This window comes from Vespa velutina, chromosome 8 (genome assembly GCF_912470025.1).
Source record: "Vespa velutina chromosome 8, iVesVel2.1, whole genome shotgun sequence".
NCBI classification, from domain to species: domain Eukaryota; kingdom Metazoa; phylum Arthropoda; class Insecta; order Hymenoptera; family Vespidae; genus Vespa; species Vespa velutina.
The window spans coordinates 151,186-173,732 of record NC_062195.1 but is presented as its reverse complement, the minus strand read 5'-3'; the positions used below and the strand labels follow the sequence as shown (position 1 = coordinate 173,732).

Here is a 22,547-nt window from a genome sequence, read left to right as displayed (position 1 = left end):
CTGAATGGATGGCACGTTCAATCGTAATTTTTAACGATCAAGCGAAAAACTCGCATTCTCGATTTATTCCTAACAAAGTCATATCAAAAAGTAGATAAGGGCACGAGCCACTTTTGCTTCTTCTTCTTCTTCTTCTTTTTTCTTTTTCTTTTCCTTTCTTTCTTTGTCGAAATGTACATTTTTTTTGATTCCCTTTTATTTACGTTTTTCGAATAACGTCAGAGATCCGGCCTTCGAAGTAAACGCAATTAAGTCGTTTCGAATATTGGAGCTTAAAAATATTGCATATGCTTTCGATAACTTCTAACCTTTCACTTTTGTCTATGACGTTGTAACGATATAACATTCTCTCGTTGGTTTTGATAACGCACTCGATGAAAATATGGATCGAGTCTCTCTCTAAAACCTTTAGAAAGACATGAAAATTTCGTACTATTTTGAAATAGAAGATTATCCGGTCTTGTTAAGAAAGAGATCGAATCCCTCGAACGATTGACAAAGCTTTACGTGCCAATGACAACGTTTCCCTTTCCTCTTGGCTAAGCTATTATTGTACTTTTAAAAAGAGATTTTTAATAAAAAATATTTGACATCTGTTTTCATTGCAATGTAATGCAAGTGTAATTTATCACGTTTCGTTTGATTACATCCTCCCGTTCACGTACGAAAAGGATTCATGATTGGTCCAACGAGAAGCTCTTGACCGTGTAACTTCTTCTCTATCTTTTTAGATTGCTCCTTGCATACACAACGTTTATTTAACGAGGCTTACTCTCGATTAAATTACACCATTCATGAGGAAATACAAACTGAGTTTCGATGAATAGAACGCGTTAAAATCGCGACACGCGTAACGAATCGGAGCGGACTCAATCGTGTTCATATGAAAATAGATCGACAATGAAGACAACTCCCAAGCTGGACTTTGTTAACATCAGAATTACATCTACGTGTATCTACATGGTTGGTTTTAGACATTTAAATAGGAACATTCAAATGGTAGTTACTTAATATAATTGATATATAGTAGAAGTAGATAAACTCTTTTTCTTCAAAGTTCGTATCTTTTTTCTAATCACTATATCTCGGGTCCCCCAATCCCCACCCCCATTTAAATGCTCCATCTTATGTACAACGAATGTCTACGCAGTGGCTCGCAAAAAATATTCGTTCAAATGTGCGCGTACCATGAGATAAGATATGACCGAAGAATAGAAAGTAATGTTAAGATATCGTATTTTTTATTGCCCCGCGCATACAAAGCGATCATTTTTCATTTCTCGTTCTCGGGCCGTACGAGATATAGATATATTTGCGGGCCAGTGCGCATAGATAGACGAATTAATATAACGGCGTAATAAAAACGATCTCGGCTCCGACGCGCGTTTCGTTAACAGGTTTTACTCGATCGCGAGATTTCGTTCGATTCGAAATTCCTAATGAATTGGTAATGGAGTTTTGAATTCGTTCCGTGCTGCCTGCTTCGAAGAATTCTTCGAGGAAACTTCGAGGAAAGTTCGAGGAGGAGAATGACTAGAACTAGTACGGTGCGTACCTTCAAACGCAAGTCGCTTTATAACCAAGCACAACGTCCGGCGTTTTGCTGCAGGACGGTCGATCGAAATAATACGCAATGCCGTTCTCTTCGTCATCCCGACGATCGGACGGTAGATGGTTCCCCCCTTGATGTTCGATAATCGAAGGGGAAACGTCCTTGTTATCCCGAGCGTTCTTCTTCGAGACGGGAGAGGGGGAAGGAGTCGATCGAAGAATAGTCTCGATTTTGTCGACGTTGCTGTCGACGCTGGAACGCCCGTACCATTGGAAGCTTTGCGAGGAGACGTTAGCAGGAACGTTAGCAGGAGCTCGGAGCACAGGCTCCTCGTTCTTCTCGAGAAAGTTGCAAACGCTTACGCGTCTCTCTCTTAGGAGGGACTTACCGAGATAGGAGGAAGTCGGCCGTGCCAAAACGTCCATCCTGTCGAATTGACAAACGCTGCTACCGCGATCACGTGGATAAGGTGGTCTCGCAAACACGTCCATTCTGTCGAAGTGGCAAATACTCGAGGAGCCCCGGTGATCCCTCTGAAGAGGTCTCGCCAAAACGTCCGTTCTATCGAAGTAACAGATACTCATACCTCGATCTCTCTGGGACGTTCTGCTTTGAAGAATCTGATAATCCCCGCGATCGACCTGACACACGCTCATACCCCTCTCGCGTTGCTGCAACGGCTTGTCCAACGACTTACAAACGCTCGTCCTACGTTGACCCACTTTCGATGATTCCGTAAACTGGGACCCGGCTGTCGTCGTTAATGCCGTCGCTAGTTCCTTCGAGCTCCTCACCGTTCCCCCCGGTTCTTCGTTCTCCGGGCGATCGTCCTCTATGGTATTTTTCCTTACGGTACACTCCGCCAAAACGAGGGACTGCAGATCGAAGGCGCTCTTGGCGCGTCTCGGTGTTTCCTGATTGACCGCGACAAGGGACGCGCTGCTCGAACCGACGAAGACGCTGTTCTGTCTCGGTCTCCAGCACTCGGCGGTAGTGGTGCTGGGTACGCAGCTACTCTGGTGCACCGGGTGATCCTGCCGGTGGATGTTAAATTTCGAGTAAGTACGGTGCTGCAAGCAAGACGAAAAAAAGTTTCGAGTTCATTTCGGACTATCCCTATCCCTCGATATAATCACATTTTTCTCCTTCCAACCGCTGCCGTTCTTTTCCTATCACTTTTTCTACCACTTTTCCTACACTCTCTATGTCGGTCCAATTATCTCGGCCCACGCGCTTTCGCAGCAGTTTTACCACCTTTTTTACGTCTAATGCATTATAATGTGGAAAATGTTGGAATATGAAGAAGTTTTGCTAAAAGTCCCACCTATTTGTCTCTCTTCCAATAAATAATTTTTATACCCGATAAAGTATTTTGGCGAGGAGCTTGGTATAAAGTAGGAAAACGACGAAAGAAAAGAAACAGAAGTCGTAGCGAAGTTTGAGAATGACAAATAAAGTGAAATCTACTATAGCCAAAACCAACCAAAAAAGTTCCCAAAGTCCCATGACGTAAGATTAATTTTCCTTTAATATCAAACGTTACTCTCGATCGAATCTCATTGACTAGTATTCCTTGAAATTTGTTCTTTTTCTTTTTTTCAAGCACGTCCGTCGTTTTTCTCCTCGATATACCGCGATGATAGCTCGCCATTTCCATAGATTATGCAAACGAGAGTAACGTGCTTGAGATAGCAGGATTATTAGCGTCGTTACATATTTTTCTTTTTATTAATCTAGTCGGCTGGGAATGTGCCTAGAGCATAGATCGATCCGATTTAACAAGTAGATGATACGGATAATAAAATTGAAGACAAACGCTCTTCAATTTCTTTTCAATTTCTGAACGTAAACTTTACGAGTCTTCGACGAGCTTCGAACTGTTTTCCGAACGAAATAATTCGATTATTTTTTAATTCGGCGAAACGATATTTAACGTTCGATAGACTTCGCCTCTCTCTCTCTCTCTCTCTCTCTCTCTCTCTCTCTCTCTCTCTCTTTGTCTGTCCTTGAAGAGAATTCATTAAAATCCTCAATTTCCGAAAGATTTTCTTCTTGGCCATCGACGATGATAATTCGATCGAATAATTCGCCTTTATCTTACCCACTCCGAACGAAATCCGTCGGGGTTTTCCAATTCGAAGCCGGGCTTTGCAAGTTAAGAAGGCCGGTTAATTTGCGCGATCCTCATTATCGGAAAACATTCGACAACGATAACAGACGCGTTTGTTGGATTATTTTCAAATCGGTATTCTCTCTGAGTGCTTCTCTCTCTCTCTCTCTCTCTTTCCCCTTCGTTTCGCTCATCTCCGTTCCGTGCGACACCGCGACAAGCGACGCGTTTCGATTTTGCGTGGCATTTTCCTTGGTTCTCATCATTGCCCTTTCCGTCGTCCTCCGCCAATTGAATTTTCTAATAATTTACTTAAGCATCGGTTATCGACTCACGCACTTAATGCAACCAACTATCTACGAAGAAGAAAAATATGCAAATTGACGATAAAATCAGAGACGACGTGCTAATTTTGGCTGGCAACGGTTAACGCGGTTTATGACTTATTTATGCGTTATCGTCGGAGAATATATCGCGTTCCATTAGCATCCATACGCTAACTACGATTTCTCCTCACGTCGTTTTTCTCACGAAATCTGCGATAAAAGTGCGAGTGTGTAATTTCGAGAAATGCTCAAAATTTATTTCAAAGTGACTACGAGAGAAGCACCATACTGTTACCGGAAAAGAAACTTCTTATGCAGATATTTTTGGTGCCTTGTAAAAAGTGTTACAACTATGTAAGCGTCATAGTTGGAAATGCGCCTTCGTTGACTTTTATTTTCGGTCATCCCATTATGAAATATGCCCAGGAGCCACGGCTTCTAACGAGAGCTAGCTTCAACGAATCGTGGATTATAAGTTTTAAAAATGTTCCACTCTTAAAGCTCGTCCATATCGTAGTAGAATTTTTCTCTAAAAATATTTCTTCTTTCGTATCCTATGTAAAGGCCCCCGTATATATCCCGGAAGGACAATTTCTCTTCTTCTCGATCGACTATAAATATTCGGAGACGGCAAAGTGAGGGAACAAACTGGGGACGTTGCACTCCTAGTTGGATGAGTATTTTCGTACGCACCGTGAACACCGGGAGCTACTCGAAGCGTACGTCGATTCTGAGATCTCTTTACCGTCAAAACGTTTCGATGAGGAGCGAACGTCGGTGCATCCGATAGGTACAATCAAATTGTTTCGATCGAACGATAATCCACATTGAAAGTAATATTGGGGGGAAAAAAAAGTCGTATCGTTTCTTTACTTACGTAATTGCTCATTCGTTGCTTGAAAATTCGTAGCTACTTTCAATACGTTTCATTAGTCTTTCCGCGTCCGGATTGCGCGTCTTCCCTGCTCCTACTACGAGTCTATGTTTACAACGTATAATCTTCTACCAAATAACTATAAGCCACAATCTCTGCTTTCGATCGATCGAAAGCTTTCGTCGTATCTACGTTTTTGTGATCACGATTGAAAATGTTAACAGGCGCTCTCTCTCTCTCTCTCTCTCTCTCTCTCTCTCTCTCGATGAGATAAATCAAGAGAAATATTTTACTCGATACCACTCGACGTTTCTCAATTTACCATCGAGGCACTTCAACATCGATATTCTGCCTACCTACGTACGCAAATACCATATAGATACGTCCATAGATAACTATAGATACGAATAGATACCCATATAGATATATGAATGATGAACGACGTTGCCGTCGAGTTTACGTTATGAGATCGTAACAGAAGCGATCTCGCCGTCCGGAGAATTTGTTTCTCGACATTTCGAGAAAACTTAAAGAAAAATTCTAACGTCTTCTTTTGCGTTTCCCATTTCATCTCGCGTTTCTTTTTTCTAGCTATCCCCGGTGGTACCCATTAAATTTATTTTCTCATTATCCTTTATTTCTTTATTAAAGAAAAGTACCGTAATCTTAACTTTCGATGGATTATCCTCATAATATTCATAATTGGATAAATAAATGAATTTGATTGAGAAAAATGTGAGAAGAAGGAGGATTCTAACGAGGTCGTAATGTAGGTATGCGATGCTCTCTCTCGGTACATGCGTTCTGCGTAAGAGGTGATGACAGATACTGCAGACGAACGTCGAACGAGCTCGCTTTGATAGAATTGCTACTTGGGAGAAAATGCTTATTTTGCGACACGTACGAATAGCGACAACGCGTGAGATTTCATTCTAATTCCGTTGACTTGACCGGACACGTCGCGCAAAGGGTCGTCCTAGTAGAGCCCCGTACGACATACCGGTAATTTGGTTTGAAGCACGCCTTCGTCAACGATCAAATTGAACGGAAACTTACTCAAAGAGAAACTTACTAAACTCGAGCGTAGACACGGTTTAACGACCTTAAGAGAAATTAATCGACCTAAAAGTTCTCCTAACGTCTTACGACTCTAATCCTTTCCCTGGAGACTTTATAGATTAGGAGACTTATAGATTACGAACGAAAATATATAAATAAGCCAATTTAATTAGCATCGACGAAACGGCTACTTCCTACTTAATATATTTTCTAAGGTAAGAGATAAAAGGGAGATATGCTGAACTAAACTCGAAGGAAGCTCGAAGAAAGAAAAGTCAGGAAGAAAGTTTACTGAAGAGAAACTGATCAATGGAGTTCTAACCGTAAGCGCGTTCATGTCGACCATAGTGCAGCTTTGCCTGTGTTGTTGCTGAAACTTTGGCTGATAGGGCTCCAACATTCTGATCTTTCCCCATCGATTAAAAAATAACGCTATCGCTGCGACCCAAAGGACGAGAACTAGGACGACGATCAGAGCTTCCTCGGCTCTGACCACGACCGCACCCGCTTCTGGTACTCCTGAAAGAACGATTATAAAAGGGGAAAGAAAAATCGAACGCTTTTATATCGGTCGCTTTGTTATCGTTAATAATCATCAACAAGAAAATGAAGGAGCCAATTGAAAGATCAATCTTATTTAAGACCATGCGGTGCGCGCTTTTGTCGAAAGCAAAATGCTTTTCCCCATTTGTAGCCATCGTTTGAAGTCCGTTCGAAGCCCGCGATACGATAACAACTTTCGTGCGAGTGAAAACCGAGAAATACAAAACCGAGTAACAGCGCCGAAAGTACCTAACGTGGTTACGTATCTCTATCTTGCTCTATCTTGCGTTGTAATGCAAGCACCGTTTGTTGCACTTTCCGAAATCAATAACGATAACATAAAATTTTCAAACGTCGAATCTCAAAACGTCGAACTTTATATAACGCGATATATAATCATTGAAGTAGTACAAACAATTGGAGTATGGGGCCGTTACGATTGCTTCTCGATTTACTAGTTTGCGATTTGCTGGTTTGTCCTGCGATATAATCGATAACGATAAATCAGAAAATCGACATATTTATTGGGAACATCCGAGCGTCTCTGTAAAACAATGCTGGTGCATTTACCGAATGTACTCTACGAGTAATCCACGTCCGCCGTTATCGTGAATATGTATATATAGAAGTGTATTATATCTCACGTGAAACGTTAGATTTATAGCTCTTAGAACTCACTTATTACGGAATACCGAAGTGATCGTAGATATTTGACGAATATTAACAACAAATCGTTAATCGCAAAGCCGCCGATCAAAGAAGATCAAAGGGCGATTCCGCATTAGTTGTAATCATCACTGGCTCGTTCATTTATTATTTATCAGATAAATATAAGACGAAATTAGGTTGAAAATGTTTTTAAACCGATCTCGTTCCTTTTGATCTTCTTATGAGCTTACCACCTGGATATGTTGAATTTAATTCGATCCCAGGATCCAATTCCGAGGGTATAGATCCAGCAAGGACGGCCTCATCTGGTGCTTCCTCGAGCATCACCTCGATTTTTGTTACGTCACCTGAGGAAATACGAGCACCTCCATAACCTATCTACGTTATATATCTCGTCTATATATCTCGATCATTTACATCTCGATGATTTTTACGGCGACTTACGATACTTACCGCTGACATTGACATTTTGGTATTTAACGGGCAAAGGTGTGACATGTCGATGTTTTCTGCCACCCTCCACTGCGAACGAATTTCTTTTTTTGACTTTTTTTCTATCGAAAAGTCTGAAACAGAAAGGAACGATACGCCAATTAGTTTTGTCCTCGGTTAACCGATATGAGAAGTGGTATTACGTTACCATGGCAGATCATTTTTAATTATGCGAAAGGCATCGATACGTATACTTACTTTGCCTTCGGAATCCATTATTCAACGAACCCCTTCTGGCAAACTTTGATATGGGTATACGAACGATATATCTTGCCTTTACCACACAATATTCGGCCATAGGGTTAACCATAATCCGATTGCATTATGCAATGTTTTACGGAGGTACAGCCGACAATGCGATTTCTCGAATTCTACGAATTCTATGAATTTGAAAGAGCGAGAGAGCGCTTAAATATAAAAGGAAATAAGATAATAAGGGGGGGGGGGGGGGGGGAAAAGTGTTATTATTATGCTATAGGCATATAGACGAGATGGGAAAATGAAACTACTCACGCGCTGCGAAGCTTTTCGTTATAGATGAGTGTACATAAATACTTGTGAAAAGGGATGTCGTAGGAAGAGAACCCAATTCAAACTCTCGTATTTCAAGAGAAGATGTGCTTACCGTTAAAAGCTTGGCAGACAACGGATAAAGAGCGAGAAAATCGTGCCGGGGTGGGGGAAGGGGGGATAGGAAGTAAGCAAAGATAATTACATCGAGACTCGTCATTTTCCTTTCTAACGACATCTCTTATGTTTTTATAAGACGTACATTTTCCTGCTCGCGACTCTAGATTACGTTACGACCAAAGGGGGGAAAAAGATGAAGAAGCGCAAAAGAAAGGAGCACTAATTGCTTACGATTAATAAACGAGTAGGTACCTATATCTAATCTTCCAAGAAATTTTTATCCAATTTCGAAAGTGCCTCCGATCGTAATTGAAACTGACTCGTTTTAAATCGACGATATTGAATTTGTAAAGAATGTCGTGGATTTTGTTACACGCTAACCGGTATTTCGTTATGTAAAGCTGTTAACGGGTAGTCTGGTTAGGTAACAGTTAATAAGCGAGGACGTTCGATAGATGAAAAAGTAGCTGGAAAGATAATTGAAGGGCTGCCGAAGAAAGATACGGTGCAGCCCCGTAGGCTAATCAATAGAGAAGCGAAGAAGACGCGTCTTATGAAATTTTCTAAGCAACACTCTCTTTCGCTCTGGCGCGCGCGCGCACGTGCCTTTGTCGAGCCCTTGAGTCACGAATCGCGACAACGATACAACTTGAACGTTTCTTTATCGAGATCTTCCTTCTATCGTCGTCGTAATATCGGCGTCATAAAGCGCTATACGCAATAAAGCGATGGACTAAGTACCATTAACCTACCAATATATGTACTTTAATCGTATTCGCTTTTCATCAACCGGTCAAGGTATTCCTTTTATAACAGGACTATACTACGTAAAACGATAATAAAGTTGTTGTTTTTGTTGTTGTTTGCCAGTGAAGACGGAGGAGTCAGTTCCTCTTTCTTTTACGACGGATTTTAATTTTCATCCTTTTCAAGGTGCGTACCTTCGATAAATGATATCGCGGAAATAAAAGATAAACGAAAGAGGAGGCAATAAATAAATAAATCTATGAAAAAAAATCGAAATCTAATCGAACGAATGGAAAAAAGACAAATTCTAAGAATCTGAGATATACAAGTAGAATAATTAAACTAGATGTATCTAGTTTATTATAGGGAGAAAAATATTCAGAGATTATTCTCTTATAATCGATGAACGAATATGTTCGGGCTTTTTATTCTATAAGGACTCAAGCGGAGTGATTTGTCTCGTTGTTGGCTAAAGATATCTAATAAATTTCCGATGGTAAACTAGAAACGTCATTAAAGAACACTTGGAAAGGTACGACTCTGTTCGAAACTTGTTCAACTTCGATGCGCTACGTATTTACATACGTAGGTATATGTATACGCGCACACATATAAACTACGTGTGTATATCCTCTCTTAAAAGTACAAGGCAAGAAAATGTTCTACGAATAAAATAAAAGAAATGTCATTAATTTGAACATGCCGTATTTATCGACGAAGAAGAAGTTATACGTATTTACGTATGTATTTTTATGTTTTATGATTTGGACGAAAAGAAAAGCATGTGTATTTTTACGTGTACATTGTCGTACGTAGACACGTAAACCGACGCGGACCCCGTCGTACGTAACGTTAAAAGACCGTTTCCGAAAGAATAGAGAAAATTGTTTTCTTCGATTTTAGGAAGAAATCCACGGGAAGGCATTGGAGCAAGGAGAGATTGGAAAGCCGATAAAATTCCGGAAGGTAAGGGTCGTTTCGATGAGACGATACGTGTCGCCCGCAGGAAAATATCTCCCTCGCGAGTGAGAATGATTAAAGCGAAGAAAAGAAAAAGAGAAAATATGCTCGCTTCCACATCGCTTTCGTACAACATCCCTTCTTTGTTTTATTTCTCTCTCTCTCTCTCTCTCTCTCTCTCTCTCAACTCATCCTTATGCAACGACGTTTCTCCCGTCTTCGAGGAAAGTTTGCTCATGACAATACGCCTTCGTATCGCGATGGTAACCTTGAAAGTCCTTCACCCTATTTGCGACTTGCACGAATTTACCGAATCGTTCGATGAATCGTAATGGCCGAATAATATCTCGAACCGTTTGCTTTCGCGCAAATATTGTTGGACAATAATAAGTTAAATTAATAAATAAGATTGCATGGCCCGAACAATTGAATTCTAACTCGGTTCTAGCTGCTATTACGATGTCTCCCTGTCCGCAAGCCGGTCGTCGTCATTTCGATGAGCGGTATGCGTGATTTTGAACGATGCGCTCGGCTCGCTGCAACAAACGCCTAATTCTACGGCCCGAGTTTCGCTCGATAATGATCAGAGCTATATGAATAGCTTTTGATTCCAATCGGGTTCGTTTTGTTCGTTTTTCGAAGTTGCGAAGAAGACGCAATCGTCCCTTTTCCTTATTTTTTATTTCCGACATATTTAAGAGTCGCAAACGAGTTTATAAGTCGCTACAAGATGCTTATGCAAACTTACTTTCTTCGTACTACGATGTTTGCAGCAAGGCAAATAAATCGTTTCGATTTCTTACCTATTTATACGCAAGAGGAATAAAGAATAATTTCAATTTAGAAACACGATAGATAAATAATCTGATTCGCGCACCGAAAAGAATAGTAAGAAGGATCGAAAGTAAAGTCCCAGACTTGCGTCTATCGTGTAAACAATCTGATATGACATTTATTATTTCAAACCAATCGATGAATCAAACCGATCGAAAACTCGCGTTCCTAGAGAAATGGCTAGTCAACCGGCTGATCAAATTCTATTTAAAACTGCTACTTGTAAATAATAAGAATAACGACGGGGATATTAGATAGATATATTTGGAATCGAATATCGTCGAAGTCTTTATCGTTAGAGATCAGACGAGATATAATTCGTTGATGACTAATTTGATATCCTTCGTACAACTACGTTTACATTCGTAACAAGGCGAATTCTTCGCGTGGTTATACCTTCGAGCCAGCATAGATTCAATTTTTCACGAGAAATGTTTCTAATATCTATCCTATTACTTTCAATCATCGATTTGATACAGCATAGCCAAGCTCAAGGGTACGACACGAGTCTCTCTACGACGGAATGATAGAAACGTGAATCAATGGATTTCTAATACCTTCTCTAACTATTGCGATTCTTCCACGACAGCGAGACAGAAATTGTTGCCTTCGAGTTGGATCTTTCATCGACTTTAGCTTTTTTATCCATTTACGCTAAAACGATCTAATTAATCGAATTAATCGAACATTCTTCTAAACGTATCTCGCACGATCGTTATTCTTTCAACAAAATTTGCTTTACAAAATTACTATTTCCAACATCTCTCTCTCTCTCTCTCTCTCTCTCTCTCTCTCTCTCTCTCTCTCTCTCTCTCTCCCTATGTAAGCCCGCTTACTTCCGGCGTAATTGTTAATTATCGTTTGCACACGGCTTCCTAACTCATGAAGATTTATAATTCAAAATAGATATAGCCTGTAGGCACTAACTCGGGATTTCGACGATCCGAATGAAAGGCGCACGATTACGCTTCTTTTTCTTTTTTAAATTTGCTAAACAACGACGTTCCAATGCGACAACCTTGCAAAAGAAAAAGAAAACGATCGATATCCTATGAACAAAAAGCAACATGACCACGCGATAACGACGGAATATATCTCGTGTACGAATGAAATTTCGCGAACACTTGTTCTTTTTGGCTCTTTTTTTGGGAGGAGGGAGACAGCGAATACACAGACCGAATCGTGCTAGGAGAGAGAGAGAGAGAGAGAGAGAGAGAGAGAGAGAGAGAGAGAGCTCTCGCAAGGTAAATTGAAAAAAGAAAAAGAACGGAAGAATCCGATTTCGGTGAAAAAGCCCTAACAAGATCGGTCACGGGAACGATGCGTTTAAAATTTGATTTGTTTCTTCCACGATCGAGTTTTGGCAGAGAATAGAGTGAGAAAAAGCCCGTATTTCAGCAGTACCACGAAAGTCGTACATCAATTTCTACGAGTGCTTTTAGGTACCCCCGAAGCAAAGTACCGATGTATGTACATACCGTGTATATATATATAGATATATATATATAGATATAGATATAGATATATATATATGTGTGTAGCTATATATAGACAAATACATGCGATTCGCAAATTCTTCGGTCGGACGAAAAAATTCCTGCGAATAACGCGCCCAAGCTACGTTATGCCGCAGGCAGGAATATTTTTATTCGTCAAACTTTTTTTAATGCCACAAAGCAAAAATTTCACATGCAACTATCGTTATACCTAAAGATTCTCGAAGCTTTATGCTCCGAAAAAGAAGCTTCTTACCAGCGAGCCAGAAGAGAATGATAGCCAAAAGGAAAAGATTTTTATACGAAAATAAAGCTTCGCGGATCGGGATGACCTAAATATTCGACGGACGTCGTCTTCTTTTTTCTTTCTTTCCCTTTCTTTTTTTCCTTTTCCGACTAATCGAGAATGATGGTAAATCTTATTTATGTAAAGTTATGCCGCAATCGGTATATTCTTTGAAAGATGTGCCAAGGAAACATTAGCGATTTTTCAAATTACCCTTTCCATCGATTCTCATTAAACCGAAGTATTAATTCGATACCTTTTAATATAATTTTTATATATATTAATATAACGTACGACGAAATTTTATTTAAACTGGAATGAAATAAAAATATGTCCGTTTAAATGATGTACCCAAAATATATGTGAATTCTTTTATAAAATTCGATTCTCTCCTTCGAATCGTACTTATTGATTAACACTAAATTGTCATGATGCTTGAAACATTAAAGAGGAATACAATTTACGTGCGCATACAATATAATAGAAGGTGTCATATTTAAAACGTACACTCGTTCGAAATCATTACATTCGAAATAAAGAGGCTGCAGCATACTTTTCGATATCGCAGGAAGCTCGAAATATTAACCTTTTTCCGTCGGACAAATGATAACGAAGAAAAAACGCGTGAAAAAGCGTTATAAGCGTGACGATAATCGGCAGCTCTCACAATATGGCGTCATATTGTAAAAAAGAAAAAAAAAAAGAAAATGGTCAAAAAGGAACAATGCGAAATAAGTGACTAACCTTTGAATTTGACGCAGTACGCTTCCCAAGTCCGCTAATTCAAAGGTGCGTTTCTCGACGTGTTTTTTCTTAACACTTGTCACGTCCCCTGACTCTATCGAGACACGATATCGGTGAAACACGAGTCTTTGTTGTCGAAGAATTTAGAAGAAAATAATAATAGGAAAGTGAAAAAGAGAGGCGCGAAACTCGAACCGTAATCGCCTAACTTCTCCACGTGACTGACGAAAAGAGTAAGTGCGCGTATCCCCTCTCCAGTCGGCTGGATCGGAGAAACCGAAACGAAACTCTACTTACAGCGCAGGTCTACGTTTACTCTCTAGTAGAGAGGGAAAGGAGGGGGAAGAGGACAGGGTAGACCTTCCAAAACAAAACACACGGCAAGACGCAGCCTAAACTTTATAATCCATTCGCACTATAATAATAATAATAATAATAATAATAATAATAATAATAATAATAATAATAATAATAATAATAATAATAATAATAATAATAATAATAATAATAATATTATTCATGCTTTTTACGTCATATATTTATTATCATTTTTCTTTTTCGTTAATACACAAAATATAACATATTTCCTCGTAATAAAAATCTTCTCTTTCGTTTGCTTCGTGATAAAGAATAATAGGGATATAAAAAATTCATGTATAAAATACAAGTATTATACGTATTACAGATAAATTTGTAACAGTTAAATCTATATTTACAAAGCACCTTATTTTATTATTTTTATAACTTCGTATTAATATTCGAGTATCTTAGCTCGAATATATCATTAATAAGAAAGGCGTGTATTATCTTTATAAATTACTGTACTTGCGGAATTTTCCCAATAAATACGTAATGCATGTAAAAAGGTCGGAGCTAGTGTATCGTAATAATCCAACATAACATCATATAGAATAGACATTATTTCTGACATCATTTTTTCATTATCTCTTTCTCGTAGCTTTCCTTTCGCATGTGCCTTCCCATAGCGCCATAAGACATATGCTATTTCGAATAACTTTTCATTTGAGATGGGCTGATTAGAACCTTGAAAATGTTTGATAAGCATCTTTACCGAAAGGAAAAATATTTTCTCTAAGAGCTTTTCCGGATCATCTATATATTGCATCTCAACAAGGAGCATTTTAAATTCTGGGATGGCATTTAATTTAGTAACTAAAGGATAATTATTGCAATGAGAAGCTAACAACCTCAAAATTTGATCGCAGAGTGGTGTAACGGAAACATCAATACTGGCTAAAAAGGCCTCACTAAATTTCATGTTTGGTTTCTTCAAGTTATTTATAAATACTATTGGATTCAATATAATGAAATTTGCAATATATATTTTACCTCCTTCAATTTTTATCTCCTTCGCAAGCATTTTTATTGTATCGCCATTTATTCGAATATTATCCTTTATCTTACTAATCGTTTTATCAATACTTTTTTCCTCAACGTTTGTTCCTTGAACACTTTTGTTCCCGTCATTTGTTTCATTACCATTTGATTGACTACCACTTGGTTTACTACCACTTGCTTTACTACCACTTGGTTTATTACCATTTGGTTGACTACCACTTGGTTTATTACCATTTGGTTGACTACCACTTGGTTGACCATCACTTGTTTTACTACCATTTGGTTCACTAACATTTAGTTTACTACCATTTGCTCGACTACCACTTGGTTGACCATCACTTGTTTTACTACCATTTGGTTTGCTATCATTTGCCTCATTACCATTTGGTCGACTACCACTTGTTTGGCTACCGCTTGATTTTTTACCATTTGGTTTACTACCATTTGCTCGACTACCACTTGGTCGACCATCACTAGGTTTACTACCATTTGCTTCATTACCGTCTGCTCGACTACCACTTGGTTGACCATCACTTGTTTTACTACCATTTGGTTTGCTATCATTTGCCTCATTACCATTTGGTCGACTACCACTTGTTTGGCTACCGCTTGATTTTTTACCATTTGGTTTACTACCATTTGCTCGACTACCACTTGGTCGACCATCACTAGGTTTACTACCATTTGGTTTGCTATCATTTGCCTCATTACCATTTGGTCGACTACCACTTGTTTGGCTACCGCTTGATTTTTTACCATTTGGTTTACTACCATTTGCTCGACTACCACTTGGTCGACCATCACTAGGTTTACTACCATTTGCTTCATTACCGTCTACTCGACTACCACTTGGTTGACCATCACTTGGTTTACTACCAGTCGCTTGACTACCGCTCTTAGAAGAGAAAAGTTCTGCTTTTGATTTAACTTTCTTAATGTATCGTACTATTTCCTCTTTTGATTGTGCCTTATTTTTTACTTTATTGTACGCTTTACGATGACGTTTATTCCGTAAAGTGCTTTCGTACTCTTCCAGAACCTTACCATGACTACTATCAATAATATCATGGGCAAATTGTATATTCAATATAGTATTAGCAAAAAACATTGCATGCATCACAAAGGAAAGTGCATCGATCATATCGACCTTATGGCCTTCCTGATACTTTTTAACGATACAATAACCGTTGAATCCAATACCAGCGAGATTGATAGATATATTACCAATTACTGCTGTATTATACGCTGCTTTGCTAACTAATCCTATACTTTTACCAGCTTGCGCAGCTTTTGAAATTATCATACCACCACTGCTCATTGCCATCCCCATTGTAGATCCGGCAACTGCGATCCAGGATGATAGGGCATTTTTGTCTGTGGGACTGATAGATTGTTTATGTGAGTTACGATCAACTAAATTATATATAGATCTGCCAGTCATCCAAATACCGCCGCAGATTGTTGCTGTTGATCCTTAAGAAAAAAAGGAAAAAAAAAAAAAAAAAAAAACAAATTACCTTCTCTTCTTTAACTAGAAATGATTTTGCTGCAAATAATAATGTTTACGAATAATGTTTATACATTTACCTGCCAACAGGGCCAGAGGTGCAACAGGAGTAAAGAGTGACACAGCGGTAACTCCAAGAGTACCAACACTTAATAAGCTAAACGTGTTGTCTATGTATTTAACTATTTCGGCGTTTTTCGAACAAGCTGGCGAGAGATAAACTGCGACCAATACCGTAGAATTCTCTTCCGTTATCGCAAAATCAAGATCTGCTTCGTAATATCCATTTTTGGGTACTACCATAATGCATTCGAACAATTTATTAGACGTTAAGTAATCATCCCAATTTTCGTATAATCTTCCATCATTGTCTATATATTGTATATTATACTCTTTCGAAAGATTGTCATGATTTCTAATTTTAAAAATTGGTAGCTGCATAACAGTATCGTAATTTATCGGTTTATCCTTCTTTGGCATTTCATATATGACATTATATATAACGCCGCAGAAAATACTCCCATCTGACTCCCTACCATATTTTATTATTTGATCGTATATTGAAGATACCATTTCCCTTCGACATTCCATTTCTCCATCGCACTTAACCGATTTCTGTTCTTCATTTCCTGAACAGTGGTTGTCCATCACGCTATTCGATTCACTTTCAACATTTCCCGAATTATCAAGTTCCCATTCATTATTAAAATAACCTACCGCATATCCAATATATTGGCGCAATATGTTTAAATCTTCCACGTCATATTTATTCCAATCGGGAAGAAGTTCATAATATTCTTGCTGTATTTTTCTCCCAACCATTTCTTGTACCTGTTCAAAATAGAAAGAAAATATAATAAATTATGGGAAGAATGTAAAATGTAAGTGTAGCGTATCGGCGCATTTTTATAAATTAATACTACCTGATACTGATGATTATAACCTTACAAATATTACAAGTATTTTGATTTAAATTAGCTAAACCAAAACGAATAAGGATCAAAATAATGATTTGCAATCATCTATCGGTATTGCAGTTAAATTGGGCGTTGTTTATTTTTATAAATTTAACGCGTATAATGAAAATTATATTTACCGAGAAATCCTTAAGCGTGCTGCTCGACATGACTTAAAATGCTTACTCTATAAGTAAAAAAATTATTCACCGTGAAAGTGAATAAAGTAAATAGGTAATTACCCGAGTATTGCCAATGTTTCATAAAAAAGGATTATCTTACAGATTAGTCATACTATTGATACTAGTAATGACAAATTAATAGTCAAGATTCATAACCAATAAATGGAAGTGGATTTTAAAATTCTTCCATCCGATCTAACATAAACTATTTATTAATATTTGTTAATAATCCATTTACATAACACAAAGATTGTAATTAGATTAGTAAAAGAATTAGGTGTAAAAACATAGGGAATAAGTTCTAGGGATTTAGTTCTAGAGAAAATAAACGATCTAACGTGATAATTTCTCTAGGCATTGCAAGATACGATTTCGAATCGTCTTCTTTCCTACCTCATACTCATAGGAAATTTTCCTATTTCTTTAGATTCCTGAACCTTATTCCGAAAGTTCCTTCAAAGATCGTTCAACAGTTATCATCACCCTTATTATATAATATTTCTACAAACAATAATATATTCCTTATATGGGGTATATTATATACGTAGGGAATACGTAGCATCTCTGCTAATGCTAATTTAAATATACAAAAGGTACGCGACTAACGTTGGAATCTTTTTCCCCAGGGCGATTCAGGTCTAGTACTTTCTCTTTTTCTGATTTCTAGTCCCTCTTATTCTTCCTTCAGTCAGTCTTGACAATACAAAATTTATTATCTTCGATTGGTCAACCACGAAATCTTTTTTGTATTTTTACAAATTATACGAGTTGCCAACTTGCAGCGACCAAAAAGTCGCTGATTGATCTCAATCAAGAAATGACAAATATTATTATATTTCGATATTATATTTCAAATGATTGACATGTACGTATGTAAAGTAAAAATTAGTCACCCACAATTAATTTCTTTCAAATGCATCGGCATTAACATTTGAGTTTTCTATAATTTGATTGGTCCTCGATCGGCTGTGCTCGAGAACGAACTATATTATAATTTAACTTTCTCCTATGTTTCTTTTCTATATTTATAATAATTAATTTCTTCTGAGCATTACGTAAATATTATGTAATTATAATCGAACAGTAGTATATCGGTAAATTTATTAAATAACAAAATACACTTCCCTTTCGTCTCTTTCGATAATAGGTATTACATATCCCGCCAAAAAATTAGCATAAGAACATTTATGATCGGTTACGACCGTTAGAGAGACAGAGCCGCGGAATATGTACGTATATACGCATATATGTATATATATATATATGCAAAAGGGAAAGATAAATAATAAATAAATATTTGTCATCGCGTTTGACATTTATATATATATTTTTTTTCTTTGACAATTGTAATCATTCGTTGAATTAGTAATTAAGCTGACTTATCGGCAGATAAAACGTTGGACAAATTGAAAAGTGGTAAATATATTTGTATATTCGTTTTAAAAATAGTAGTTATCTTAAGTAATATGTACTATTTATTTACAAGTCTTTTAATCTCGTGTATTAGATAAGATATAATTTTCAATATAATTATCCATTGTTCTTGATATATATGTAATTTTACAGATATTATTATTGGAAAATGGCAAATTTATATTTGTGGATTTTTATGTTGACCTTAATATTAAATCAAGCAAATTCAGTAAGACTATTTAACTGGTTATGGGGTACACATACCGATGATACAAACGTTTTGGTTGCCGATGGTGTACCTTTGATATCAATACCATATGAAGCTATGACGGAAGATGAAAAGTTTCTACAAGAAGCTGCAAAGTTTACAGATATTCAAGTTTCGTCCCCTTTAGAAACGTGTCAGCATAAAGTAATTATGAAAATAAGAACTTCCTGCTACGATATGACCGAAGAGCAGCTTGCCAAATTGAGCGTCAATTTATTGAATTGTCAATCAGCAGTAGAAGGAAGAAAAATGTTTCCCTGTAGAGAAGAGATGGTAAAAATTTTCTTTTAATTTTTCTCTCAACACTTTCCTTCAATCAGTTAATAATTATTTTCTTCGTTATTGACTACTTAGAAATATAATACTGAAAAAATGCTTCAATAATTTTGTTTTAACCAATAGCCTAGCATGGTGGTAACAGTATACGTAGGGTGCTCTTATGCAAGTTCAAACCTGCAAGTTCCCCCTCCCATTTTAAATATACAGGGACCTCCTCAGAGATATTTTTTAGTTGACACAGTATGGAGTATAATATCCTTATATAAGCCCATTTCTCTTATAGTATATTGTTCCTATATTATATTAGTGAAATTAATATTGATGATACATTAATTTATTTCTTTTCCCTTTTCTTTTTCTACATAAAAGCAAAAGTGGTGCCTTCAAAAATCTTATACAAGTGAGATATTCAAAGTTATTCTATGTTTTTCTTTAGTCCCTTAAACAATGCACCACGGATATGGATGCGGATATGTGGAATGCATATCATTTGATGAGTAATAGGGCTCGAGCGGTTTGTTATGCGGCCCGAAGTACACAATTTCGTGCTCTAACCGAATTAACGGTCAATAAATTGATGCAAACTGCACATTCGCAAATTAAAACGTTAATATCCTTGAAGGTGCGCATAAGTAAAAGACTTTTTCTACAATTAAAAAGTGTACGATTAACGTGTTTTCTGATTTATAATTGAAAAAGGAAAGTCAGGATCATTTGATGGATCGGACAAGCGAGGCGTTATCCTCGTTGTCGGACAGCAATAAGGCATTATTATTACAACAACAAAATCTAAAGGATGCTCAAACGAGTGCTCACAAATTGGTAACTACTAATCTTAGAAATTTAAATAACGAAAAGGCATTGATCCGCCTAGGTCACTCTCAGCTTGCGACCATGGTCGAAGACGTGAAAGGGAAATTAGGTAAATATTCTAATTATTTATTTTCATTTTTCTCTTTTTTCTTTTTTTTTCTTTCTTTCTTTCTTTTTTTTTTTTTACATAATACAATCGATGAAATAATAATGAATTTGTAAGTTTGTCTTTAAATGATCATATTTTAAAGAGAAGGCAACCGAAGAACTTGTTAAACAATCTACAGTACGTGGAGAAAGTCATAAGGAAATATTAGATGACTTAACAAATATACAAAATCAAGTAGAATTAATTTGGGAAAAGATAGAATCTAGTACTAGCCTTATACTTGATCAGCATCAGGAAGCTGCCAATCAGTATGAACAAATGATGGAAAAGTTGGCGCGTATTAATGATACTATTCAGTTTATCTCCAATGCGACCAATAAAATCCGTACAGAAATAGAACAGAACATTCATCAACTCGATTGGATTACAGATTACATCGGGGATACTGGTATATAATAATTTCCCACTATATAATAATATTGATCACCACATTTCTATTAATGTTTAACTATAGAAAAATTCGAAATGCTTTTTTCAGGGGAACAATTACAAAAAGTATATCGCACAGTTTTGCATATTTTGTATCTATTAATTGCCATGATAACTGCTGCATTTCTGAATGCACCCTTTTGGACCAGAGCGGCTATAATGGGCATTGTACCTTTAAATCTTTGTTCTTATCTGAAACATGGCTTGGACGCTTGCCTTGATTTTCCTTCCATCACAGCATTAATATTTTTAATAACAATGAGTAAGTACTCTTCGAAAGAAAGAAGCACTCTTCGCGCGCACATAGATGTGTATATATATATATGTATATATATATATATATATATATATATATATATATAATTCATCATCATTATAATGTTGTAATGCTACATTTTTGTTCTAGTGCATTTTTTAATGAATGGCATACAATATATTTGTAGATCCAAATTTCAAAATCCTGAATCAGTAAGATCGATTAATGGGTTATCCAATGGTAACACTCGTATTTATGCATCACCTTCTGATTCCAATTCCATTCAAACAGCATTCACCTGCTCCGTAATAACAAAGACAGTTTGCAACTTTTCCATTACTATACTTAATAAAATAAATAGTTTAAAAGGTTTGCTTTTATTTCTATAATATTTTTAATAATCCTTTGTTCATATCTATTATTTCATAATTAATTGAAAAGATTTATAATATGTCATATATTTCTACTGTTATAGAAAAAACCATAAATTTGATTCAATCGGTAGCTTTGTGGAGTCGACAAAATATGTCCGTACAAGAGCAGCTTTCTTGTTCGTATATACCGGCAAAAAAGTCGCACAATGATGTCTATAACTACGATTATCCTGACATGTCCGACGATATTTCACCGGAAGATATATCTAACAAATTTGACAATAGCTATAATATTACTGATGATGTCAATAATTTCACGAATAGAAATGATCTCAGATATCGCTTAAAAGGAGTAAGAGAGTTTGTTGCTACGACTGAAGACAAAAATTCATCTCTAAGCTCATCCAGGAGGTAAATTTTTATAACATACTTAGGTATAAACATTTGTCGGATTAAGAATACGCGAAAGCGCATGTATACTATATACTATATATATATATATATATATATATATATATATATATATATATATATATATATATATATGCATATATTAATGCAACCATTTGTGTCCCGTGTAGCGGTAGCCCAGTACCACGTATGTTATGTAATGGATTAACGCGAGGCGGGAAGAGATGCCGTTTGTTTGCAACCATCGGTCGTGAGTTCTGTTCTCGTCATTCTACCGGCACATCGATTATAACCGATTAATATATTTTAATAAAAATAATACTTTTATACAGCTATGTTTATTAATCGATATAATAGTAAACAATAAGGTATTTCGTATGTTCCTTATCGCGTTAACTTAATTAAATGTAGTTTATAGGAATGTGCCACGATACAAGGTTAGTGATATGTTTCTTATTTATTATAATACATTTTAACAAATGCGCTTAAGACATGTACGTATACAAAGTTGTTAATGATCTACATTTTATAATTTTTATTTGATTTTTACATAAGATATAAAAGCAAAATACTCATTACTTTTATGTATATTGTACAATGTATGTTGAAATTGGATGAATGCTTAAGTAATTTTATAATCTACGATTAGAGCGGATATAAGTTGTCAGTAAGAAATGCTTCTGTTATACCCCGAGATAACAAAATTAACACAATATTTAAGAGGTAGATATACTATTGTTTAATCATTTCAAAAAAGTGCCTTAATAAAATTAATATAATTTTACGTACGATCTGATATACTTGGATAC

General features: G+C 36.7%; 3 protein-coding genes across 10 annotated transcripts; 1 reads left to right on the top strand and 2 right to left on the bottom strand.

Annotated features, from left to right (window-relative positions):
• Nucleotides 1-126: 126 nt before the first annotated feature.
• LOC124950969 lies at nt 127-13,612 on the bottom strand. Of its 2 annotated transcripts, none has more exons than XM_047498591.1 (5): nt 13,323-13,612; nt 7,587-7,699; nt 7,364-7,480; nt 6,244-6,440; nt 127-2,622 (listed from the first exon to the last, which is right to left on the bottom strand). In XM_047498591.1, exons 3-5 carry the CDS (start codon nt 7,455-7,457, stop codon nt 1,558-1,560), a joined length of 1,356 nt encoding a protein of 451 aa, XP_047354547.1. In that variant the 5' UTR covers nt 7,458-7,480; nt 7,587-7,699; nt 13,323-13,612; the 3' UTR covers nt 127-1,557. The 2 variants fall into 2 exon arrangements, with proteins under 2 accessions (XP_047354547.1, XP_047354548.1); XM_047498592.1 differs by having other exon boundaries at nt 127-2,586; nt 13,323-13,604.
• LOC124950951 (protein brambleberry-like) lies at nt 1,288-22,529 on the top strand. Of its 3 annotated transcripts, XM_047498552.1 has the most exons (10): nt 18,343-18,555; nt 18,716-18,742; nt 18,893-19,280; nt 19,723-19,908; nt 19,986-20,208; nt 20,351-20,656; nt 20,747-20,959; nt 21,104-21,322; nt 21,429-21,738; nt 21,909-22,529. In XM_047498552.1, exons 3-10 carry the CDS (start codon nt 18,909-18,911, stop codon nt 22,036-22,038), a joined length of 1,959 nt encoding a protein of 652 aa, XP_047354508.1. In that variant the 5' UTR covers nt 18,343-18,555; nt 18,716-18,742; nt 18,893-18,908; the 3' UTR covers nt 22,039-22,529. The 3 variants fall into 3 exon arrangements, with proteins under 3 accessions (XP_047354506.1, XP_047354508.1, XP_047354507.1); XM_047498550.1 differs by lacking the exons at nt 18,343-18,555; nt 18,716-18,742 and adding an exon at nt 1,288-2,610; XM_047498551.1 differs by having other exon boundaries at nt 18,344-18,742.
• LOC124950945 lies at nt 13,856-17,606 on the bottom strand. 5 transcript variants are annotated; one of them, XM_047498535.1, is made up of 4 exons: nt 17,285-17,606; nt 16,269-17,019; nt 15,498-16,154; nt 13,856-15,167 (listed from the first exon to the last, which is right to left on the bottom strand). In XM_047498535.1, exons 1-4 carry the CDS (start codon nt 17,312-17,314, stop codon nt 14,107-14,109), a joined length of 2,499 nt encoding a protein of 832 aa, XP_047354491.1. In that variant the 5' UTR covers nt 17,315-17,606; the 3' UTR covers nt 13,856-14,106. The 5 variants fall into 5 exon arrangements, with proteins under 5 accessions (XP_047354491.1, XP_047354487.1, XP_047354489.1 ...); XM_047498531.1 differs by having other exon boundaries at nt 15,228-16,154; nt 17,285-17,605; XM_047498533.1 differs by having other exon boundaries at nt 15,363-16,154; nt 17,285-17,605.
• Nucleotides 22,530-22,547: the final 18 nt, after the last annotated feature.